The sequence below is a fragment of the Moschus berezovskii genome, chromosome 4 (assembly GCF_049115385.1).
Source record: "Moschus berezovskii isolate FMDL1 chromosome 4, NW_MosBer_1.0, whole genome shotgun sequence".
NCBI lineage: Eukaryota > Metazoa > Chordata > Mammalia > Artiodactyla > Moschidae > Moschus > Moschus berezovskii.
The window spans coordinates 7,718,470-7,742,846 of NC_142463.1; the positions used below are offsets into that span (position 1 = coordinate 7,718,470).

At 47.7% G+C, this 24,377-nt stretch overlaps 1 protein-coding gene across 2 annotated transcripts; it reads right to left on the minus strand.

The window, feature by feature from the left end:
* Positions 1 to 2,280: 2,280 nt before the first annotated feature.
* LOC129549184 (sialidase-2) lies at positions 2,281 to 22,461 on the minus strand. 2 transcript variants are annotated; one of them, XM_055416232.2, is made up of 3 exons: positions 22,315 to 22,461; positions 6,817 to 7,021; positions 2,281 to 5,481 (listed from the first exon to the last, which is right to left on the minus strand). In XM_055416232.2, exons 2-3 carry the CDS (start codon positions 7,015 to 7,017, stop codon positions 4,543 to 4,545), a joined length of 1,140 nt encoding a protein of 379 aa, XP_055272207.2. In that variant the 5' UTR covers positions 7,018 to 7,021; positions 22,315 to 22,461; the 3' UTR covers positions 2,281 to 4,542. The 2 variants fall into 2 exon arrangements, with proteins under 2 accessions (XP_055272207.2, XP_088691243.1); XM_088835117.1 differs by lacking the exon at positions 22,315 to 22,461 and adding an exon at positions 8,106 to 8,220.
* Positions 22,462 to 24,377: the final 1,916 nt, after the last annotated feature.

A 24,377-nucleotide genomic window follows, 5' to 3' on the forward strand; every position in this document is an offset into this window, starting at 1 on the left:
TTCCCCAGAGGAGGAAATGGCAACCCACTCCAGTATTCTTGTCTGGAGAATCCCATGGACAGAGGAGCCTGATGGGCTATAATCCATGGGGACTGCGTGTCCGACTCGCCAAGAGTCAGATACGACTGAGTTAACGCAAACTGTTCTCTAATTCTGAAGGGCACAAGCCTGGAACCAGTTTTTCAGGCTAACGTCAAGGTAGGGGCATGGCCACGCCCCCTCCAGGGTCCTTTCTTGCTTCTCCAGCCCCCAAAGCTACACTGCTTGCCCTCCGCGGCTTGTGGCTTCTCCCATCTTCGAAGCTAGCAGTGCAGCGTTGACTTTCAGCATCACATCCTCTCTGTCTGTAGTCAGCCCTCCCCTGCCTCCCTGTGCTACAGACCTGTGTCATCACATCTATGCTCTCCAACCCCCGGCTCACCCAGGATGACCTTCCTGTCTCAAGATCCCCAACTTAACCATATCTGCAAAGTCCCTGTAGCCACATAAAGCCACAGTCACAGGTTCTAGTGACCAGGAGGCAGACACTTTTAGGGGTCATTATTCAGCCTACCATACCAGCCTTGTCACAGGGCCTTGGTGCCCCCTCCCCAGGGGCAGGAATGCCAGCAGCCACGTCCACTCCTCAGCCCCAGAATCCCTTTCTCGGTGGCTTCACAGAGCTGGTCCCCAGGCCCCAGGAGTCCAGGCCTCTGTCGCTGTTGCTGGAGCCAGGACATAGGTGTGGAAAGGCTCCCGTGACCATCACAGGGGGAAAGGCCACACCAGAAGGTGACAGTGAACGTGTAAGTTGCTCAGTCGTGTCCGACTCTTTACGACCCCATGGACTCTACAGTCCATGCAATTCTCTAGGCCACAATACTGGAGTGGGTAGCCTTTTCCTTCTCCAGGGGATCTTCCCAAACCAGGGATCAAACCCAGGTCTCCCTCATTGCAGGCGGATTCTTTACCAGCTGAGCCACCAAGGAAGTTTGCCAGACCAGACAGTTAAAAGGGGCATGCTGACAGATGGAGCTGAGGTGCAACGTAGCAGCTCTGAGTTGATCCCAGGGCCAAGGGGCCTCCCAAGCCTGGAGTCCCAAGTCTCCCTGCCTGTGCTGAGTGGGGTATGGGAGAGGCCAGGCTCCCTTGTTCCCTGCTGTGTCTGGGCCCTGCTTGTGGGGTCACCCAGCAGAACACTGAACAGGGCTGCCCCACCATTTCAGGCCAGGCAGCGGGTGTACAATGGACATGCACAAGAGTACAAGCACACACACACGCTGCACCAGCCTCCAGGTGTCCCAGGCAGTGTCAGTCGGCTCACAACTGGCCAAGGTCCCCACCCCTCATGTGGCACAGCCTGGGGTAGGGTGCTGTGTAATTGAATTAAGGGCCCCCTTCCCCAGGCTTCAGAGTCTGAACTGCTTCTAACATTTCCACCCCAGTCGTCCAGCTCTGAATCTCACTTCTTTGCGTTGGTTTGTTTGTTCATTTGTTTGTCAAGTGGGCTTCCCTGATAGCTCACTTGGTAAAGAATCTGCCTGTGATGCAGGAGACCCGAGTTCAATTCCTGAAGATCTACTGGAGAAGGGAAAGGCTACCCACTCCAGTATTCTGGCCTGGAGAACTCCATGGACTATGCCGTCCATGGGGTCGCAAAGAGTCGGACATGAATGAGCGACTTTCATTTTTGGGGGAAGTTAGGGGGAGGGGAGGGGCCTGCTGGAAGGAGTATCTGTGTGTGGGGGGAGCGGGGGGGCTTCCCTGGCAGTAGTGCTAGTGGAAAAGAACTTGCCTGCCAATGCAGGAGACATAAGAGATGTGGGTTTGATCCCTGGGTCAGTAAGATCCCCTGGAGGAGGGCATGGCAAGCCACTCCAGTATTCTTGCCTGGAGAATCCCATGGACAAATGAGCCTGGCTGGCTACGGTCCAGAGCGTCGCAAAGAGTTGGACATGACTGAAGTGACTTAGCAGGCACACATTCACGTGTGTGTGTGTGTGTGTGTGTGTGTGTCTAAGGACACAAATCACAGTAAAAATTCAGTTTCACTGAATGTATCCTGGATTGGATCCCAGAACAGAAAAAGGACATTGGTGGAAAAACTAGAGAAATCTGAATGAAGTCCAGAGTTGAGTTAATAGTAATGTACCAGCGAAGCCTCTTCATTTTGACAAATGTACCACAGTTATGTAAGATGATAATATTTGGGGAGACTGGGTGTGGGGTGTTCGGGAACACTCTGTACTATGTTTGTAACTTTTCTATAAATCTAAAATTATTCCCCCAAAAAAGTTCATTAATAATATTCAGTCCCGCCAAATTTTTTAATTAAAAATACTCAGTTCCAAAGTTTTACAACCCAACACAATATATTGATGAGGAGCTTTAACTAGAAAATCTACGATTCAGTTCGATGTTTATTTTTATTATTGAGGTATAACGTGTATAGAGTGAGGTGCACAAACCCTGTGCTCACAGATCATTCTTCCTAACACCCGGAATCACTCACCTCCCCAGCACTAGATCAAGCAAGAAAAGATCTCCACCACCCAGAAGTCTCCTGCCAGCCCGTTTTTGGTGAACAGCTCTCCTCCACAGAGCTGGCCACTCCTCATTTATTTGGAAGATTGGTTTAGTCTGATTTTGAACTTCAGATGAATAAAATCATTAAGTGTGTACTCTTTTGAGTCAAGTCTTCTTTCACTCAACACAGTGTCTGCAAATCACCCATGCTATCGTGTGTAGCAGTTCATTCTTTACCGCTGTGTTGTTGATCAGCTGCAAAGTCACGTCTGACTCTTTGCAACCCCACAAACTGCAGCACGCCAGGCCTCCCTGTCCTTCACCATCTCCTGGAGTTTGCTCAAATTCATGTCAGACATGAGTAAAGCACTTAGCATGCAACCGCACAACCTCTGTGAAAGGCAAGCGTTCAAGAGAGTGATTTTTTCTTAAACGTTTTGTATTGGGATTTTTGTGGTTGTTCAGTCGCTGAGTTGTATCCAACTCTTTGTGACCCCAGGGACTGCAGCACGCCAGGCTTCTCTGTCCTCCACTATCTCCCCATTGCTCAAACTCAAGTCCATTGAGTCGATGATGCCATCCAACCATCTCATCCTCTGCCACCCCCTTCTCCTCTTGCCCTAAATCTTTCCCAGCATCAGGGTCTTTTCCAATGAGTCGGCTCTTCACATCAGGTGGACAAAGTATTAAAGCTTCAGCATCAGTCCTTCCAATGAATATTCAGAGTTGATTTCCTTTAGGACTGACTGGTTTGATCTCCTTGCAGTGCAAGGGACTCTCAAGAGTCTTCTCCAGCACCACAACTTGAAAGCATCAGTTCTTCAGGGCTCAGCCTTCTTTATGGTCCAGCTCTCACATCCGTACATGACTACCGGAAAAACCATAGCTGTGAATGTGACATTATTTGGAAAAGAGTCTTTGCAGAGGTAGTTAAGTGAAGGGTCATCCTGGATTGTCCAGGTGGGCCCTAAGTGTCCTTAAAAGATACAGAAGAGAGAGCAGAGAGGAAGGAGGAGACGGCCATGGGAAGACGGAGGCAGACCTGAAAGTCATTCAGCCAAGAGCCAAGGGAGGCCTGGGCTTCTGGACGAGGCAGGGGAGGACGTGCCCGTGCTCCCTTGTGGGGAGCACAGCCCTTTGGACACCTTGATTTGTGGCTTTTAGCCTCCAGAACTGTGAGAGAGTGAATTTCTGTTGTTTTAAGCCACTAATTTGGTGGTACTGTTTTACAGCAGCCCTGGGAAACTTACACAACAATAGAAGCCAGCTGACTTTTCCTAGACTCTGCCTTATCTCCCTGCAAAGCTGTGCTCATGGGCCCTGCTCTAAAGCATTGAGGACATACAGAGAGACACACAAACGTACATGCACGTCTCTGCTAATCTGCATCCCGGTCCCAGCCTGTGCCCAGGAACGTGATGAGCTAAGGAGAAATGGGCTGGACTAGATAATTCATGCGGAGAAGGCAATGGCCAGCCACTCCAGTACTCTTGCCTAGAAAATCCCATGGACGGAGGAGCCTGGTAGGCTGCAGTCCATGGGGTCACTAAGAGTCAGGCACGACTGAGTGACTTCACTTTTCACTTTCACACATTGGAGAAGGAAATGGCAACCCACTCCAGTGTTCTTGCCTGGAGAATCCCAGGGACGGGGGAGCCTGGTGGGCTGCCATCTATGGGGTCGCATAGAGTCAGACATGACTGAAGCGACTTAGCAGCAGCAGCAGCAGCAGCAGATAATTCATGAAGACCTGCAGAAAACCCGGGCTGTGCGGGAGCAGGCAAGCTGAGCCCAGGGGCTCCAAGAAGCCAGGTTCCTTCAGTTTCTGGGCTGAAAATAGAATCCTCTGGGGAGGCTGAGACAACAGAGGAGGGAAGGTGCCCAGCTGGAGACACACACGAGGCACACTTTCGATCACATGTTCAACAGAGGGAAGCAAGAGGCGGCCTCCCCAGTCCAGAGGGACCTGGGCGGAAGAGAACCACCAGCCTCTTGGTGGGCAAAGCCCTCGTGGGCAGCACCCAGTGGGCTCGTCGCTCACTGCGGCAAAAACTCAGCTGGGAAGGCTTGTTGCAGGGTGAACATTACAAAGACTATCTCCTCATAATCATCCGATTCGTACAGACACCCAAACTGAGGTGACCCGTCAGGGCCGGTGCCCATGCTCTGCAGGTCTGAGTAAGCGCAGCTGCCGGGGGCCAGCAGGGTGGGCTCCGACCAGGTTGAGGGCATGGGGGGCCACCGGTTGAGGTACACGCCCAGGTTGCATCTCTGCTGTGGGTCAGTCGGGTGGGTGTAGAGCAGCCACCAGTCCGGGGGTTCGGAGCCTGCGTGGGGGCTGGGGAAGCCGACGATGCTCCCTTGGCAGCCGTAGGGGGGCTCCACCAGCTTCTGCACCCGCTGAGACTCCTCGAAATCCAGGCCGTTGTTGGTGCTCTGGGCCTGGACCCTGGCTCGGAGAGGGGTCCTCGCGTTCAGATACAGCACCCTCTGTTGCCCATCCCCAACTTCGGCCACCTGGCACTCCACGGTGTCCTGGGCCACGAAGCTCCCTCTCGCCCACGTCTGCCCGTGGTCATGGCTGACTAAGCAGAAGGCGGAGGGGGAAGGCGCCTGCAGGGAGCAGTGGTTGCGGTAAGCGTAGGCTGGCACCACCAGGCTCCGTGTCGGGTTTTGCAGCTGCAGGCAGTGCCCAGGGCCCACCGCGAACGTGGCCCAGTCCTTGTGGGCCGAACCAATGACAGAGTCCGTGAGGTCGGTGGGGGGGCTCCAGGACCTGCCATGGTCCAGGCTGGTGACCTGGCACAGCCGCGTCACGTTGACCCTGGTCTGAAGCTGGTGATACTCCGACACCTGCCCGGGGATGGCGATGAAGAAGAGGAAAACGGTGCCCGTGGCCTCGTCATACAGGGGGCTTGGGTTCATGGACCGGTAGCCCTCCAGCTGGGCTTGGGAAACCGCCTCCTGCGAGTGCCACTGCGGGAGAGGAGAGGAGAAGCAGAGCCCGAGAGGGCCAGTGACCGTGACGAGGGGGCGCTCTGGGGGCAGGCAAGTTAGCAGGAAGGGCCGTGGAGGAGCACTCTTGGACTAGCGTTCTTTCATCCTTACAACACTTCCCAGAGCGGGAGCCAGGGCTCTGCCTCACTCCCTCCAAGATGGCCCAACCCCACCCAAACCCTCCAGCACCCATCCAGGGCACCCATGACGTGCTAGACCTCAAGTACAAAGATGCTTCGGGCACCAGCTCTGCCCAGCTCCAGCCTGGATCCTTCAACTTAACAGCTCCATCCAGCTTCCCCTTCTTGAAAGGCAAAGCCTTAGGACTAACCAATGGTCTGCCAGGGTGGGACTGAGCGTGACATCACCTCCCGTCTTTCACACATCATACTCTATTAATGCGGTCTGCCAGGGGGCGGCACCGTGACCCTAGGACTCAGTGAGCTTCCGGAGTCCCTGAGTCCACGTCGTAGATGCTGCCGCTCTGCTCTCTATCCCTGTTCATTGATGTGAGAGTACTGGAGTGGGTTGCCATGCCCTCCTCCCGGGGATCTTCCCAACCCAGGGATCGAACCTGCATCGCTGACGTCTCCTGCATTGGCAGCTGGGTCCTTTACCACTAGCAGGGAAGCTCCTATTCATTAAAAAACCATCCCCCAGTGAGTGAGTCTAAGGGCAGACACGTGCCAAGGATCTAACACCCATGGTCTTATCTAACACTAACCTCTAACTCCTGGGCACAGGTAGTACTACCTCCATCCTACATCTGCAGACTGAGAGGCTTAGACAGGGCAGATGAGCCTCCCAAGGCTGTCCTTCTGCTTAGCCGTGGAACTGGGACATGAACCCAGGTCCCTCTGCTTCAAACCCACGCTCTAAGCAACTACACGGAAACAATGAGCACACAGTAAAAAGAATGACAATATTAAATCCTTCACATGTGATAAGCCAGCCTGGGGATCTTCATCAGAATTACTTATCTATATGCTGGAACTCAGGACCCAGGCAATCGCCCCAAACACCCTGCCCCCCAGGTAGGTGATGCTGAGCTGGTCCTCCCTCAGCATCTCAAGGATGTAGGGGGATCTTTCCAAAACCAGTTTCCCCGACTGACTTGTACCAAAGCAGATGCCGCCAGGCCAGCCGAACTTGTTCTGGGTGAACCTGTGTGAGATCTGGGCGATCACTGGGGGATACCTTCTCTGTCCACCCCTGATGGGCCCTCGAGCCCTCTGGCCCCCAGACCTCAGCCATCTAAGGGTGGGCTGGTTCCCGTATGCCCAGCAGAGTGGCGGTACCCCTGTCCGGCCTTACCTGGACCTGGCGGGTGGATGCATCGTAGCTTCCCCTGCGCAGGACAATGAGCTTGGCCTGCTCGTCCTTCTTGCTCGTCCGCTCTTCCGCAAAGGCCAGCAGGGTCTTCTGCTGAGGCAAGTAGAGCAGAGCCGGGATCCTGTAGATGTGGGCTCCTGACTGGAACACCCTCTCCCTCTGCAGGACGGGGCAGGACGTCATGGTGCTGGAAGGGGCACAGGAAGCGAAGCTGAGTCCCTGGCAGTCCCGTCCTGCGATGCACCAGAGCCGCCCTCCCAGGCAGGTGCAGCTCACCCCTCGGGCCAGCCGACCACGCTGGGGGCCTGTCCCCCTCCCACACAGAGCTCACACCCCGTTATTACTTGCCAAGCCCCTGTTCCCTCACTCTCCTCTCCCTGCCATGCAGTCTGACAGCACCTCTGTCCATGAGATGTTAGGAACGGAGATTTGGAAAAGTGTATTTTGTGTTGTATTTTTATTACCGGTTGACAAACCTCCTTACGACAGATTTGTGATAACCTGCAACTACTTTAGCCAGACCCAGCATATTCTTAATCAAACGCTGAGCCCCTGGTGGGACGGGAGGAGGGCTGAGTGGCATTCCGCAACTGTCCAACCGCCAGAAACTGACACGTGTGAGCTTTATATAAATCTAGAGCCCCAGAAAGTTGTCTTTGAAAAAAAGGAGGGGTGGGAGGGTGGGGAAAGTGAAAGTGTTAGTGGCTTAGTCGTGTCCGACTCTTTGCAACACTGTGGACAGTAGCCCAGCAGGCTCCTCTGTCCATGGGATTCTCCAGGCAAGAATGCTGGAGTGGGTTGCCATTCCCTTCTCCAGGGGATCTCCCCGACCTAGGGATCGAACCCAGTTCTCCTGCATTGCAGGCAGATTCTTGACCATCCAAGCCACCAGGGAAGCCCGAGGGGTGGGGGGAAGCCTTGATTCTTGAGGTTCTCCTCTCCAGGTTTCTAAGGCTGAGGCCCAGTTGCCCCTCCACGTGGACTCCGACCCTGGGGAAGGGGCAGGGCGTTGGGAATGGGACAGAGAGGACTCTGACGACTCATTCAGGCTCAAGGGATCCTCCAGACAGACAAGAAAATGAAACTTAAAAACAAGCATTTCAGGGGTCTTCCCTGGTGGTCTAGTGGCTGATTCCATGATTCCACTGTGCAGAGCACATGTTCGATCCCTGGTCAGGGAACTAAGATCCCACATGCCATGAAGGCACAAATAAAGTCAATAAATAAACATATTAGGAAGTTTCCTGGTGGTCCCGTGGTCGCAACTTTACCTTCCAATACAGACAGTGCAGTTTCAATTGCTGGTCAGGTCACATGCTTCATGTCCAAAAACCAAAAACATAAAAAAAAAATACAGAAGCAATATTGTAATATGGGCTTCCCTGTGGCTCAGTTGGTAAAGAATCCGCCTGCAGTGCAGGAGTCATGGGTTTGATCCCTGGGTTCGGGAAGATCCCTGGAGAAGGAAATGGCAGAGGGGTGACGGGAAGATGGCGGAGGAATAGGACGGGGCAGCCACTTTCTCCCCCACAAAATCAACAAAAGAACTTTTGAACACTGAGTAAATCCCACAAAAAAACTTCTGAATACTGGCAGAGGACATCAGGCACTCAGAAAAGCAGCCCATAGTCATGAAAGGAGGTAGGAAATAGACAAAAAGATAAAAAGAGAGACAAAAGAGGGAGGGACGGAGCTCGGTCCCGGGAAGGGAGGCTTAAAAAAAAGAGAGAGACAGAAGTTTCCAAACACCTGGAAACACTGGCGAGTGGAACCTCAGAGGGCCGCATAACTGGGAGACAAAAGACAGAAATAATTAAAACTCACAGACTAAGTGCCCAGAGGAAACTCTCAGCAGAGAAGCGGCGCAGACACCCACGCCCCTCACCAGCAGACGTGGACTGGGAGGGAGGCGCCGGCAGCAGCGCTTATAGGGAGACCGGCGGCGGCGCACAGAGGGAGAACCGGCGGCAGCGTTAGAGGGAGAACCGCTGGTGGCGTTAGAGGGAGAACCAGCGGCGGCACTCAGAGGGAGAACCGGCGGCGGCGCTCAGAGGGAGAACGGCTGTGCGCTTATAGGGAGAACCGGCGGCGGCGGCGCTCAGAGGGAGAACTGCCGGCGGCGTTAGAGGGAGAACTGGCGGCGGCACTTAAAGGGAGAACCAGCGGCGGCGCTTAGAGGGAGAACGGCTGTGCTCTTAGAGGGAGAACCAGCGGCGGCACTCAGAGGGAGAACCGGGCTGAGGGAGAACCGGGCATGAACGCCCCAGGGCAAACTGAGGACTCGAACCTAAGATACCAGAGCAGAGGTTGCAGCTGAAGGGTGAGAGGGCTGGAAAAAGCCTGCGAAAAGCCCCAAGCCGGGCCCGCCTGCAGAACCGGGCGCTGAGGGAGCGAGCGGCAGCGGGCGGCCCAGCCCCCAGCCCCCACCGATGCGGGCGGGGAGGGCGGCCAGCGCCGGGGCGGGGGCAGCCGCGGCCCCAGAGAGGCTTCCCGCACCAAGCTGCAGGCAGGCTTTCTTGCTGGACAGGACTTCTTGGGTTCGGGCTGGTCGATATCTGCCTGAGAAACTGCACCGGTTGTACTCCCAGAAAACCGAGCGGCAGGGACCGGGAAGGCGATAAGTCGCAGCGACCGTGCTCGCCAAACGCCTGGTCACCTGAGCTGCTAGGACCGGGGAAGGCACAAAACGCAGGCCCAGCCAAGTCTGCACCTTGGTCGAGTACCCGAGGACCTGAACTTGAGCCGCTCAGACCTGGGAAGTGCAGGCAACCCAGTGCCAGCTGCGGACAGCTCGCAGCAGAGCAAACTAAAGCCTAAGCAGCATAAACAGGGAAAGCACACACGCCTCGAGCGGGACCATTCCCAGTGTAGCCGAGACACTGCGAGCACTCCCCACAGACGCCAGGGATATTTGTTAGCTGTTCCTCCCTCCCCATAGCAGGACTGAATAGGAGAGCCGGGGGGAAAAAAAAAGTATCCACCACCGCATCCTGGTGTCAGGACGGGAATTAGACACTAGGGAGACCAGAAAACAGAAGAGGGAGAAGCCTTGAGCCTCCTGCAAGATTAAGACTGACAACCAGAGGCAGAGGCTTAAGGCCAAATCCTGAGAACACCAGAAATCTCCGGTTCCAGAGAACATTAACTGATAGGTACTCATCAAAGGCCTCCATGCATACACTGAAACCAGGCACCACACAAAGGTCAACAAGTTTCAGTGAAAGTCATACTACGCAAGCTATCCAGCAACACAGGAGAATAGCACTGAGCTTCAATATACAGGCTGCCCAAAGCCACCCCAAACCCACTGACATCTCAAACTCATTACTGGACACTTCATTGCACTCCAGAGAGAAGAAACCCAGCTCCACCCACCAGAACATCGACTCAAGCTTCCCTAACCAGGGAACCTTGACAAGTCACCCATCCAACCCCACACACAACGAGGTAACTACATAATAAAGAGAACTCCACAAACTGTCAGAAGACGGAAAGGCCACCCCGAACACAGCAATATAAGCAAGATGAAGAGGCAGAGAAATACCCAACAAGTAAAGGAACAGGATAAATGCCCACCAACACAAACAAAAGAGGAAGATATAGGGAACCTACCCGATAAAGAATTTCGAATTTTAATTGTGAAAATGATTCAAAATCTGGAAAGCAAAATGGAGTTACAGATAAATAAACTGGAGAAAATGATTGAGAAGATGGAAGAAATGTTCAATAAGGAATTAGAGGAAATAAAAAAGAGTCAATATACAATGAATAATACAATAGATGAGATCAGAAACACTCTCGAGGGCACAAACAGTAGAATAACGGAGGCAGAAGACAGGATAAGCGAGCTAGAAGATAGAATTGTAGAAATAAATGAAACAGAGTCGGAAAAAGAAAAAAGAATTTAAAAAATGAGGACAATATTAGAGACATATGGGACAATATTAAACGTCCCAACATTCGAATCATAGGAGTCCCAGAAGAAGAAGACAAAAAGAAAGACCATGAGAGAATACTTGAGGAGATAATAGTTGAAAATTTCCCTAAAATGGGGAAGGAAATAATCACCCAAGTCCAAGAAACACAGAGAGTCCATAACAGGATAAACCCAAGGCGAAATACCCCAAGGCACATATTAATCAAATTAACAAAGATCAAACACAAAGAAAAAATATGAAAAGCAGCAAGGGAAAAACAACAAATAACACACAAGGGGATCCCCATAAGGATAACAGCTGATCTTTCAGCAGAAACTCTACAGGCCAGTAGGGAATGGCAAGACATACTTAAAGTGATGAAAGAAAATAACCTACAGCCCAGATTACTGTACCCAGCAAGGATCTCATTCAAATATGAAGGAGAAATCAAAAGCTTTACAGACAAGCAAAAGCTGAGAGAATTCAGCATCACCAAACCAGCTCTCCAACAAATACTAAAGGATCTTCTCTAGACTGGAAACACAGAAAGGGTATATAAACTCGAACCCAAAACAATAAAGAAAATGGCAACGGGATCATACTTATCAATAATCACCTTAAACGTAAATGGGTTGAATGCCCCAACCAAAAGACAAAGGCTGGCTGAATGGATACAAAAACAAGACCCCCATATATGTTGGCTACAAGAGACCCACCTCAAATCGAGGGACACATACAGACTGAAAGTGAAGGGCTGGAAAAAGATATTCCACGCAAATAGAGACCAAAAGAAAGCAGGAGTAGCATTACTCATATCAGATAAAAAAGATTTTAAAACAAAGGCTGTGAAAAGAGACAAAGAAGGAAACTACATAATGATCAAAGGATCAATCCAAGAAGAAGATATAACAATTATAAATATTTATGCACCCAACATAGGAGCACCGCAATATGTAAGACAATTACTAACAAGTATGGAAGGGGAAATTAACAATAACACAATAATAGTGGGAGACTTTAATACCCCACTTACATCTATGGATAGATCAACTAAACAGAAAATTAACAAGGAAACACAAACTTTAAATGATACAATAGACCAGTTAGACCTAATAGATATCTATAGGACATTTCACCCCAAAACAATGAATTTCACCTTTTTCTCAAGCGCACACAGAACCTTTTCCAGGATAGATCACATCCTGGCCATAAATCTAGCCTTGATAAATTCAAAAAAGTTGAAATCATTCCAAGCATCTTTTCTGACCACAATGCAATAAGATTAGATCTCAATAATAGGAGAAAAACTATTAAAAATGCCAATGGAGGCTGAACAACACACTGCTGAATAATGAACAAATCATAGAAGAAATCAAAAGAGAAATTAAAATATGCATAGTAATGAACGAAAATGAAAACACAACAACCCAAAACCTCTGGGACACTGTAAAAGCAGTGCTAAGGGGGAAGTTCATAGCAATACAGGCACACCTCAAGAAACAAGAAAAAAGTCAACTAAATAACCTAACTCTACATCTAAAGAAACTAGAAAAGGAAGAAATGAAGAACCCCAGGGTTAGCAGAAGGAAAGAAATCGTAAAAATTAGGGCAGAGATAAATGCAAAAGAAACAAAAGAGACCATAGCAAAAATCAACAAAGCCAAAAGCTGGTTTTTTGAGAAGGTAAATAAAATTGACAAACCACTATCCAGACTCATCAAGAAACAAAGGGAGAAGAACCAAATCAATAAAATTAGAAATGAAAATGGAGAGATCACAACAGAAAACACAGAAATACAAAGGATTATTAGAGAATACTATCAGCAATTATATAGCAATCAAATGAAGAACTTGGAAGAAATGGACAAATTCCTAGAAAAGTACACATTGCCAAAACTGAACCAGGAAGAAATAGAAAACCTGAACAGACCCATCACAAGCACGGAAATAGAGGAAGTAATCGGAAAGCTTCCAGCAAACAAAAGCCCAGGTCCAGACGGCTTCACAGCTGAATTCTACCAAAAATTTAGTGAAGAGCTTACACCTCTTCTACTCAAACTCTTCCAGAAAATTGCTGAGGAAGGGAAACTTCCAAACTCATTCTATGAGGCCACTATCACCCTAATCCCAAAACCTGGTAAAGATCCCACAAAAAAAGAAAACTACAGGCCAATATCACTGATGAATATAGATGCAAAAATCCTTAACAAAATTCTAGCAATCAGAATCCAACAACACATTCAGAAGATCATACATCATGACCAAGTGGGCTTTATCCCAGGAATGCAAGGATTCTTCAATATCCGTAAATCAATCAATGTAATACACCACATTAACAAACTGAAAAATAAAAATCATATGATTATCTCAATAGATGCAGAGAAAGCCTTTGACAAAATACAACATCCATTTATGATAAAAACTCTCCAGAAAGTGGGAATAGAAGGGATATATCTCAACATAATAAAAGCTATATACGACAAACACACAGCAAACATTATCTTCAATGGTGAAAAACTGAAAGCATTTCCCCTAAAGTCAGGAACAAGACAAGGGTGTCCACTCTCACCACTACTATTCAACATAGTTCTGGAAGTTTTGACTACAGCAATCAGGGCAGGAAAAGACATAAAAGGAATACAAATTGGAAAAGAAGAAGTAAAATTTTCACTGTTCGCTGATGACATGATCCTCTACACAGAAAACCCTAAACACTCTACCAGAAAACTACTAGAGCTAATCAATGAATACAGTAAAGTTGCAGGATGTAAAATCAACACACAGAAATCCCTTGCATTCCTATACCCTAATAACGAGAAAATAGAAAGAGAAATTAAGGAAACTATTCCATTCACTGTTGCAACGAAAAGAATTAAATACTTAGGAATATATCTACCTAAGGAAACAAAAGACTTCTACATAGAAAACTATAAAACACTAGTGAAAGTAATCAAGAGGACACTAATAGATGCAGAAATATACTGTGTTCGTGGATTGGAAGAATAAATATTGTGAAAATGAGTATACTACCCAAAGTAATTTATACATTCAATGCAATCCCAATCAAGCTACCAACAATATTTTTCACAGAATTAGAACAAATAATCTCACAATTTGTATGGAAATACAAAAAACCTCGAATAGCCAAAGCAATCTTGAAGAAGAAAAATGGAACTGGAGGAATTAACCTGCCAGACCTCAGGCTCTACTACAAAGCCACAGTCGTCAAGACAGTATGGTACTGGCATAAAGACAGAAATATAGATCAATGGAACAAAATTGAAAGCCCAGAGATAAACCCACGCACCTATGGACACCTTATCTTCGACAAAGGAGGCAAGAATATAAAATGGACAAAAGACAGTCTCTTTAACAAGTGGTGCTGGGAAAACTGGTCAGCCACTTGTAATGGAATGAAACTAGAACACTTCCTGACACCGTACACCAAAATAAACTCAAAATGGATTAGAGAGCTAAATGTAAGACCAGATACTATAAAACTCCTAGAGGAGAACGTAGGCAAAACACTCTCTGTCATAAATCACAGCAGGATCCTCCAAGACCCACCTCCCAGAATATTGGAAATAAAAGCAAAAAGAAACAAATGGGACCTAATTAAAATCAAAAGCTTCTGCACCTAAAGGAAACTCTAAGCAAGGTGAAAAGACAGCCTGCAGAATGGGAGAAAATAATAGCAAATGAAGCAACTGATAAAGGATTAATCTCCAAAATATACAAGCAGCTCCTGCAGCTCAATTCCAGAAAACTAAGTGACCCAATCAAAAAATGGGCCAAAGAACTAAACAGACATTTCTCCAAAGAAGACATAAAAATGGCTAACAAACACATGAAAAAGTGCTCAACATCCCTCATAATCAGAGAAATGCAAATCAAAACCACAATGAGATACCATTTCACACCAGTCAGAATGGCTGCTATCCAAAAGTCTACATGCAATAAATGCTGGAGAGGGTGTGGAGAAAAGGGAACCCTCTTACACTGTTGGTGGGAATGCAAACTAGTACAGTCACTATGGAGAACAGTGTGGAGATTCCTCAAAAAACTGGAAATAGAACTGCCATGTGATCCAGCAATCGCACTCCTGGGCAGACACACCGAGGAAACCAGAACTGAAAGAGACACATGTACTCCAATGTTCATTGCAGCACTGTTTATAATAGCCAGGACATGGAAGCAACCTAGATGTCCATCTGCAGATGAATGGATAAGAAAGCTTTGGTACATATACACAATGGAGTATTTTTCAGCCATCAAAAAGAATGCATTTGAATCCGTTTTAATGAGGTGGATGAAATTGGAGACAATTATACAGAGTGAAGTAAGCCAGAAAGAAAAACATCAATACAGTATACTAACGCATATATATGGAATTTAGAAAGATGGTAACCTGAACCCTGTATACGAGACTGCAAAAGAGACATAGGCATATAGAACAGTCTTTGGGACTCTGTGGGAGAGGGTGAAGGTGGGATGATTGGGGAGAACTGCATTGTAGCATGTATATTATCATAAGTGACCAGTCCAGATTCGACGCATGATACAGGATGCTTGGGGCTGGTGCACGGGGATGACATGGAGGGAGGATATGGGGAAGAGGGAGGTGGGAGGGGGGTTCAAGAAAGAGAACACATGTACACCCAGGGCGGATTCATGTCAATGTATGGCAAAACCAACCAATATATTAATGTAAGGTAATTTGCCTCCAATAAAATAAATTTAAAAAAAAAAGGAATACTGGCAACCCACTCCAGTATTCTTGCCTGGAGAATCCCCCTGGACAGAGGAGCCTGGTGTGCTACAGTTCATGGGCTCACAAAAGTCAGACACAACTTAGGGACTAAACAACCACTTCCAATATTGTCACAAATTCAATAAAGATTTTAAAAATAGACTGCATTAAAAAAATCTTAAAAAAATAAGCATTTGGCTAAAAAAGGTGGCTTCCCTGGTGGCTCAGATGGTAAAGAATCTGCCTGCAATGCAGAAGACCTACGTTCAATCCCTGACTCAGGAAGATCCCCAGAGGAGGAAATGGCAACGCACTCCAGTGTTCTTGCCTGGAGAAGTCCATGGATGGGCCATAGGCTACAGTCCATGGCTACAGTCCATATGCTACAGACATGCCTGAGTGACTAACACACACAAAAAGGGTGGCAAGGGCCAAAGGAAACTTGGTGACCATGAATGACATGAACTCCATTGGTGCTGGGCCACCTGGGTGCCCTTCAGGGAGCTGAAAAGAACTTCCTCTTGGTCACACTCCAGAAAGGACTGTATTTGATGACTGTTCTGCCCAGAATATACAGTCCTGATCCCCTTGTCCTGACTGATACTCTAAAGCATCCCAGCTCCAGGCCTCCCCATGGGCTGAGCCAGAACCTCCTTCAGATTCTCAGCCCAGCTTCTACCTCTGCACAACCCCCACCATCCTCCCTTCAAGGAAGGATGTTCCAGGGCCCCTCCCCTATAAACATTCTGCATTGGAGCCTACTTTCTGGGGAGTCCCACCTGTGATGTGAGTCTGGGGAGGGAAGTAGGAAGCAAGGTGAGGTCTAAGAGTCACATGGCCTCCTCTGTACACCCTTTACAGTTCAATTCAGTTGCTCAGTTGTGTCTGACTCTTTGCAACCCCATGGACTGCAGCATGCCAGGCTTCTCTGTCTACCACCAACTCCTGGAGCTTGCTCAAATGCATGTCCATTGAGTTGGTGATGCCATCCAACCATCTCATCCTCTGTCGTCCCCTTCTCCTCCTGCCTTCAATCTTTCCCAGCATCAGAGTCTTTACGATTGAGTCAGGTTTTTAGTTCTTCACACCAGGTGGCCAAAGTATTGGAGCTTTAGCTTCAGCGTCAGTCCTTCCAGTGAATATTCAGGATTGATTTCCTTTAGGATTGATTGTTTTCATCTCCTTGCTGCCCAAGGGACTCTCAAGAGTCTTCTCCAACACCACAGTTCAAAAGCATCAATTTTTCAGCACTCAGCTTTTTTTATGGTCCAACTCTCATATCCATGTACAACTACTGGAAAAACCATAGCTTTGACTAGATGGACCTTTGTTGGCAAAGTAATGTCTCTGCTTGTGAATATGCTGTCTAGGTTGGCCATAGCTTTTCTTCCAAGGAGCAAGCATCTTTTGATATCATGGCTGCTGTCACCATCTGCAGTGATTTTTCATCCCCACAAAATAAAGTCCATCACTATTTCCATTGTTTCCCCATCTATTTGCCATGAAGTGATGGAACCAGATGCCATCGTCTTTGTTTTTTGAATGCTGAGTTTTAAGCCAAAAATTTTCAATCTCTTCTTTCACTTTCATCAAGAAGCTCTTTAGTTCCTCTTTGCTTTCTGCCATAAGGGTAATATCATCTGTATATCTGAGGTTATTGATATCTCCCAGCAATCTTGTTTTTATGGAATTCTCTTGCTTGCTTTTTCTAAGATCCTATGGATGTTGGCAATTTGATCTTTGGTTACGCTGCCTTCTCTAAGTCCAGCTTGAACATCTGGAAGTTCTCAGTGCATGTACTGTTGAAGCCTGGCTTGGAAAATTTTGAGCATTATTTTACTGGCATGTGAGATGAGTGCAATTGTGCGGTAATTTGAGCATTCTTTGGCATTGCCTTTCTTTGGGATTGGAAGGAAAGCTGACCTTTTCCAGCCTTGTGACCACTGCTGAGTTTTCCAAATGTGCTGGCATATTGTGTGCAGCACTTTCACAGCATCATCTTTCAGGATTTGAAATAGCTCAACTGGAATTCCATCACCTCCCTAGCTTTGTTCATAGTGATGCTTCCTAAGGCCTGCTTGACTTTGCATTCCAGGAGGTCTGGCTCTAGGTGGGTGAACACACCATCGTGGTTATCTGGGTCATTCAGATCTTTTTTGTACAGCTCTTCTGTGTATTCTTGTCACCATTTCTTAACATCTTCTGCTTCTGTTAGGTCCCTATCATTCCTCTCCTTTATTGAACACATCTTTGCATGAAATGTTCCCTTGGTATCTCTAATTTTCTTGAATAGATCTCTAGACTTTCCCATTCTACTGTTTTCCTCTGTTTCTTCGCACTGATCACTGAGGAAGGCTTTCTTATCTATCCTTGCTATTCTTTGGAACTCTGCATTCAGATGAATATATCTTTCCTTTTCTCCTTTGCCTTTTGCTTCACTTTTTTTCTCAGCTCTTTGTAAGGCCTCCTCAGACAACCATTTTGCCTTTTTGCATTTTTTTTCTTGGGAATGGTTTTGATCACAGCCTCCTGTACAATGTTACAAAGCTCCATCCATAGTTCTTCAGGCACTCTATCAGATCTAATCCCTTGAATCTGTCACGTCCACTGTACAAATTGTGAGGGAGTTGGTTTAGGTCATATCTGAATGGTTTAGTGGTTTTCCCTACTTTCTTCAATTTTAGTCTGAATTTTGCAATAAGGAGTTCATGATCTGAGCCACAGTCAGCTCCCAGTCTTGTTTTTGCTGACTGTATAGAGCTTCTGTTGCAAAGAATATAATGAATCTGATTTTGGTGTTGACCACCTGGTGATGTCCATGTGTAGAGTCATCTTTTGTGTTGTTGGAAGAGTGTGTTTGCTATGACCAGTGTGTTCTCTTGGCAAGACTCTGTTAGCAGGGAAAACCCTGCTTCATTTTGTTCTCCAAGGCCAAATTTGCCTGTTACTCCAGGTATTTCCTGACTTCCTACTTTTGCATTCCAGTCCCCTATGATGAAAAGGACATCTGTTTTTTTGGTGTTAGTTCTAGAAGGTCTTGTCGGTCATCATAGAACCATTCAGCTTCTTTGACGTTAGTGGTTGGGGGGGATAGACTTGGATTACCGTGATATTAAATGGTTTGCCTTGAAAATGAACAGAGATCATTCTGTTGTTTTTGAGATTGCACCCACGTATTGCATTTCGGACTCTTTTGCCGACTATGATGGCTACTCCCTTTCTTCTAAGGGATTCCTGCCCACAGTAGTAGATATGATGGTCATCGGAGTTAAATTCACCCATTCCAGTCCATTTTAGTTCACTGATTCCTAGAATGTCAACATCACTCTTGCCATCTCCTGTTTGACCACTTCCACTTTACCTTGATTCATGGAGCTAACATTCCAGGTTTTTATGCAATATCGTTCATTACAGCATTGGACTTCACTTCCATCACCAGTCACATCCACAACTGGGTGTTATTTTTGCTTTGGCTGCATCCCTTCATTCTTTCTGGAGTTTTTTCTCCACTCTTCTCCAGTAGCATATTGGGCACCTACCACCCTGGGGAGATCATCTTTCAGTGTCATATCCTTTTGCCTTTTCATAATGTTCCTGGGGTTCTCAAGGCAAAAAGACTGAAGTGGTTTGCCATTCCCTTCTCCGGTGGGCCATGTTTTGTCAGAACTCCCCACCATGACCTGTCTGTCTTCGGTGGACCTACAACACGTGGCTCCTAGTTCCATTGAGTTACACAAGGCTGTGGCCCATGTGATCAGTTTGTTTAGTTTTCTGTGATTGCAGTTTTCATTCTGTCTGCCCTTTACAACTGTTTACGTTTTCTCTACCATGTACATGTATCGTTTAAAACTTAATTCAACGTTGTTGGGAAAGAAATATAAACTATCATTATTTTACTCAATCCATTATGAATATTATTGCTTGGATACGTGATTGCCTAAGAATATGTGATAGCCTAAACACGGGTGGAAGAACCGTCTTCATCTTAAAATCTAGACCTGCAAAGGGCAGTCCAAGAGAATGGGGCTTGTAATACATAATGGTGTTGCTAAATTGAAACTTTATTAAGAAACCTAGATGGGAGAGAAATGGGATAGAAATGAAAATAGGGTAGGAAGATGCAGTTCAACAGTGTCCTCTAGAAAATTGATCAAGGGTTTGTTTAAGCTCTTAGGTATTTACCTAGGAGAGGAATGGCTGGGTCAGATGGTAATTCCGTGTTTAACTTTTTGAGGAGCTGCCAGACTGTTCCCACATCAGCTGCACCATTTTACATTCCTATGAGCAATGGGTTAAGATTCTAATGCCTCCACATCCTTATCAACACTGGCTATTGTGTCTTTTTTAATAACAGCCATGCCAGAGGGTGTGAAGTGGTACCTGACTATGGTTTGGATTGGCATTGATACAATGATGGCTAATGATGTTGGGCACCTCTGCATGTGCTTATTGGCCATTGGAACTGAACTTTAGCCTGGAGGCAATGGTAAGATTTCAAACTGCTTTAGACAAGGGAGTGATCTTACCTGATTTACATTTTAGGAAATCCCTCTTTTGGCTTCAGGGGAAAAGGGACAGAAAGTGAGTCTATTATTTTCCAGGTGAGAGAGGGCAAGCAGTAGAATAAATAGGATTGGGATAGCAAACTGGGGAGGAGTTGAGTGTGTCCCAGTTTAAAGTAGTCTGAATTGATTTCCATAGCCTCTGTGACTGTTTTCTGGATTCCTCTTTCAGACCCTAATCTCCTGTAGGGCGGGGACAAATTGATTCATTCATATTGCAAAACTGTATTGTGTTCCTACCTTGTGCCTGCATTGCTCCAAAAACTTGGGATGCTTCATGGATGAAACAGAGATCCCGGCCTTGTAAAGTTTGTGTTCTAGCAGAGATGAGTGGGTTATTATTATTGCCCCAAACCAAATAGTCATCACTAAGGCTGAGACCTGTCGAAGGACCTGACAAGGATGGCCTTATGTGACCTCACAAATGCCCACACATGCCTTGTACTGTAAAACCTCTGAGGCTGACGATGACGCCCCTGTGTGAGAGATGTTGACGTGGAGTGGGAAGGCTGTGGATTCACGCTAACTCCAGCCCCTATGGGCTGCTGGTCTAAGTGTTTGTCGTGTGTGTATTTAGAACCGAAGCTGGCACAGGACGGGGCTTCCCAGGTGGCACTAGTGGTAAAGAATCCACCTGTCAGTGCAAGAGATGGGTTTGATCCCTGGGCTAGGAAGATACCCTGGAGTAGGCAGTGGAAACTCACTCCAGTATTCTTGTCTGGAAAATTCCACGGACAGAGGAACCTGGAGGGCTACAGTCTGTGGGGTTGCAAAGAGTCAGACTGAGCATGTATGCGCCCTGGCACAGGACAGGGGAGTGGGGAGGGAAAGGGGGACCCCAGTGTCTGCTTAAGAATTTTTCTCTATCCTCAGCCACTCAGTGCGGGCCCAAACACACACACACACACCAGCAACACCAGTTCCCAAATGTCTTCATAAGAATAACAGCAAATACTTCAGTGGCTCTTCCAAAGTGCTAGACACTCTTTAAGTACCCTACAATGATTTTTAAATGTTTTGTAAATTGTATCTACAGACTCTATTGCTTACAGTACAAATTACAACTATTCATTCCTTTAATCCCCACGACATCCCCATGACATAGACACTATTATCATCCCGTTGTACAGATGGGGAAACCGAGTTCACTCAACTCTCCGGTGTCTGAGCTGGAACTAAAAACACTTCTGACCGCATGCAGTACTGCCTCCAAGAGGAGTTCTGGAAAATGCCATCTCCCCGCATCTGATGACATTTCCAGTGATGCCTCATGTTAACTGGCCCACTGGACCCCCTTCTGGCTCCATACTAGCAGCGACCTCCAACTGGCCTAGTGGGAAGAGAACTGAATCAGCAGTCAAAAACTCAGAATCTGGCAGTAGGCCCACTCCTAAGAGGTGTGTGGAAACAAGTGAAAGTGAAAGTCGCTCCATCGTGTCCGACTCTTTGAGACCCCATGGACTATACTGTCCATGGAATGTTCCAGGCCAGAGTACTGAAGTGGGTAGCCTTTCCCTTCTCCAGGGGATCTTCCCAAACCAGGGTTTGAACCCAGGTCTCCCACGCTGCAGGCGGATTCTTTACCAGCTGAGCCACAAGGGAAGTCCAAGAATACTGGGGTGGGCAGCCTATCCCTTCTCCAGCGGATCTTCCCAACCCAGGAATCGAACCAGTGCCTCTTGTATTGCAGGCAGATTCTTGACCAACTGAGCTATGTGCATCTTTGGGTAAAAATCCACCTCCCTGGGTTGTCTCCCCACCTGGCAAGAAGGGACCTGTAGGGGTGTCTCATGGTCCTGCCATCTCCAGGGAGGGGGCCGGACAAGGACCTGACCCCTGGGGGAGGGGAAGGTCCTCAGCACAACCCAGTCTGACCCGTGGCATCAGGCAATCAGAGAGAGGACAGTGCTCGGCGGTTGAACTGCAAGAAGCTGCCGTTTCAGAGGTCAAAAATAGAGGCATAGCAGTGATTCAATTTATCCCCCATCCCAAAATGAGAGGACATCTCTCCACACCCCCGCCACTGAGCATCGATCTGCAAGTTCAGACCATCGATAAATCATGGGCAGAATTAGGGACTCTCCTGAGATGAGCCTTCTCCCCATGGTCCCCATCTGACATGTCCTCAGGACACCCAGAAGACAGAGTGGATGCCGCTTTCTAGGGGTTGAGGGGCCGTGAGCTGGCCGAATCTTTTAAATTGCCACGGCCTTCAGCATCCCCAAGAATCCCACCCTCACTCCACGATTACCTGGTACAGAAGAGCTCTGAAGAAACAGGTGGGTCGACTCGTTGAGAAAGTTGTGCCTCGAGGAGTGTGTTCCAGTTTGGATCCCAAGGCCCCAAGTGGGAAGTCGGGGGTGTGAGCAGGGGCCGTGGGGACCCAGCTTCTAGAACAGGGCAGCTCTCGTATCCTCCAGCCTCACCTGGAGCCTCAAGGCCTCCTCCGTCGAGCTCGTGCCTATAAACACCTATGGGAGGCCGGGACCTCTCCTCCTACTCACCTGCTCCCGGTGTGCAGGCCCAGCCTTGACCTAGTTAGGACGCTGCCTCTCATTAGTCAGGAAGCAACCTGTCAGGTTCGCGCAGTCTTGCTGAATCAGAATGAGCCACAGGAAGCCTGAGCCAAGCTCACCCCTTGAATGAAACCAGGGCCCGGGAGGGTCTGGAAGGGCAGCAACAGGGAAGCGGAGGGGCTGGAGCTTGAGAGGACACAGCTCCCCTTCAGGCTCTGGGTGAGTGGGACTTCCTGACCTCTTGGGACCTCCGTTTCCTCCTCTGAAAAAGTAAAGCAAAAATAGCACAGTGGGCTCCGAGCCGCATGAGTACAGACCAGACACCTCATGGGCTACTGCCACCCAGAGTCCAGAGTGTTTCCGGATGGACCTAGAGATCGTCAGACCACGTGAGGTCAGACAGAGAAAGACAAGTATCCTGTGGTATCGCTTCTAAGCGAAGTATTTTTAAAGAGGGTACAGATGAACTCATCCACAAAACAAATACAAAATAGAGTTACAAACGTAGTGCACAAATTTACGGTTTCCAGGGTGTAAGCGAGTGGAGAGGGATACATTGGGAGATTGGGACTGACATACACACGCTGCTATATATAAAATATAAAGTATGTAAGTATTAGGCCGCTTCACTTGTGTCCGACCCCATGGACTGTAGCCCGCCAGGCTCCTCTGTCCCTGGGGATCCTTCAGGCCCAGCAATCAAACCCTCGTCTGTTGTCCCTTGGTAGCTCAGCTGGTAAAGAATGCAGGAGATGCCAGTTGGATTCCTGGGTCAGGAAGGTCTGCTGGAGAAGGGATAGGCTACCCACCCTCGTATTCTTGGGCTTCCCGGCTGGCTCAGACAGTAAAGAATCCACCTACAATGTGGGAGACCTGGGTTCGATCCCTGGATTGGGAAGATTCCCTGGAGAAGGAATACCCACTCCAGTATTCCAGCCTGGAGAATTCCATGGACTGAATAGCCCATGGGGTTGCAAAGTCGGACACAACTGAGCAACTTTCACAGCTCATGTCTCCTGAATTGGCAGGTGGGTTCTTTACCATTAGCGCCACCTAGGAAGCCATTTAAAAACATATGTATATATAGATATAATATATAAACTTCACAAAAAATACGTAAAAATACAAATATATATTAATCAGTTTAGTTCAGTCGTTCAGTCATGTCCAACTCTTTTTGACCCCATAGACTGCAGCCCAGCAGGCTTCCCTTGTCCATCACCAACTCCCAGAACTTACTCAAACTCATGTCCATCGAGTCGGTGAAGCCATCCAACTATCTCATCCATTGTCGTCCCCTTCTCCTCCTACCTTCAATCTTTCCCAGCATCAGGGTCTTTTCAAATGAGTCAGTTCTTCGCATCAGGTGACCAAAGTATTAGAATTTCAGCTTCAGCATCAGTCCTTCCAATAAATATTCAGGACTGATTTCCTTTAGATTGGACTGGTTGGATCTCCTCGCAGTCCAAGGAACTCTCAAGAGTCTTCTCCAACACCACAGTTCAAAAGCGTCAATTCTCCGGGGCTCAGCCTTCTTTATAGTCCAACTCTCACATCTGTACACGACTACTGGAAAAGCCATAGCTTTGACTAGACGCACCTTTGTTGACAAAGTAATGTCTCTGCTTTTTAATATGCTATCTAGGTTGGTCATAACTTTTCTTCCAAGGAGCAAGTGTCCTTTAATTTCATGGCTATAGTCACCATCTGCAGTGATTTTTGGAGCCCCAGAAAATAGGGTCTGTCACTTTTTCCATTGTTTCCCCATGAGTTTACCATGAAGTGATGGGATGGGATG

Bases quoted from the DNA above. Each gene is read 5' to 3' on its own strand.
- LOC129549184 (XM_055416232.2), bottom strand. From the start codon at position 7,017: ATGACGTCCTGCCCCGTCCTGCAGAGGGAGAGGGTGTTCCAGTCAGGA. The intron at 5,482-6,816 runs GTAAGGCCGGAC...CCTCTCCCGCAG, and splicing joins CATCCACCCGCCAGGTCCAG to TGGCACTCGCAGGAGGCGGT.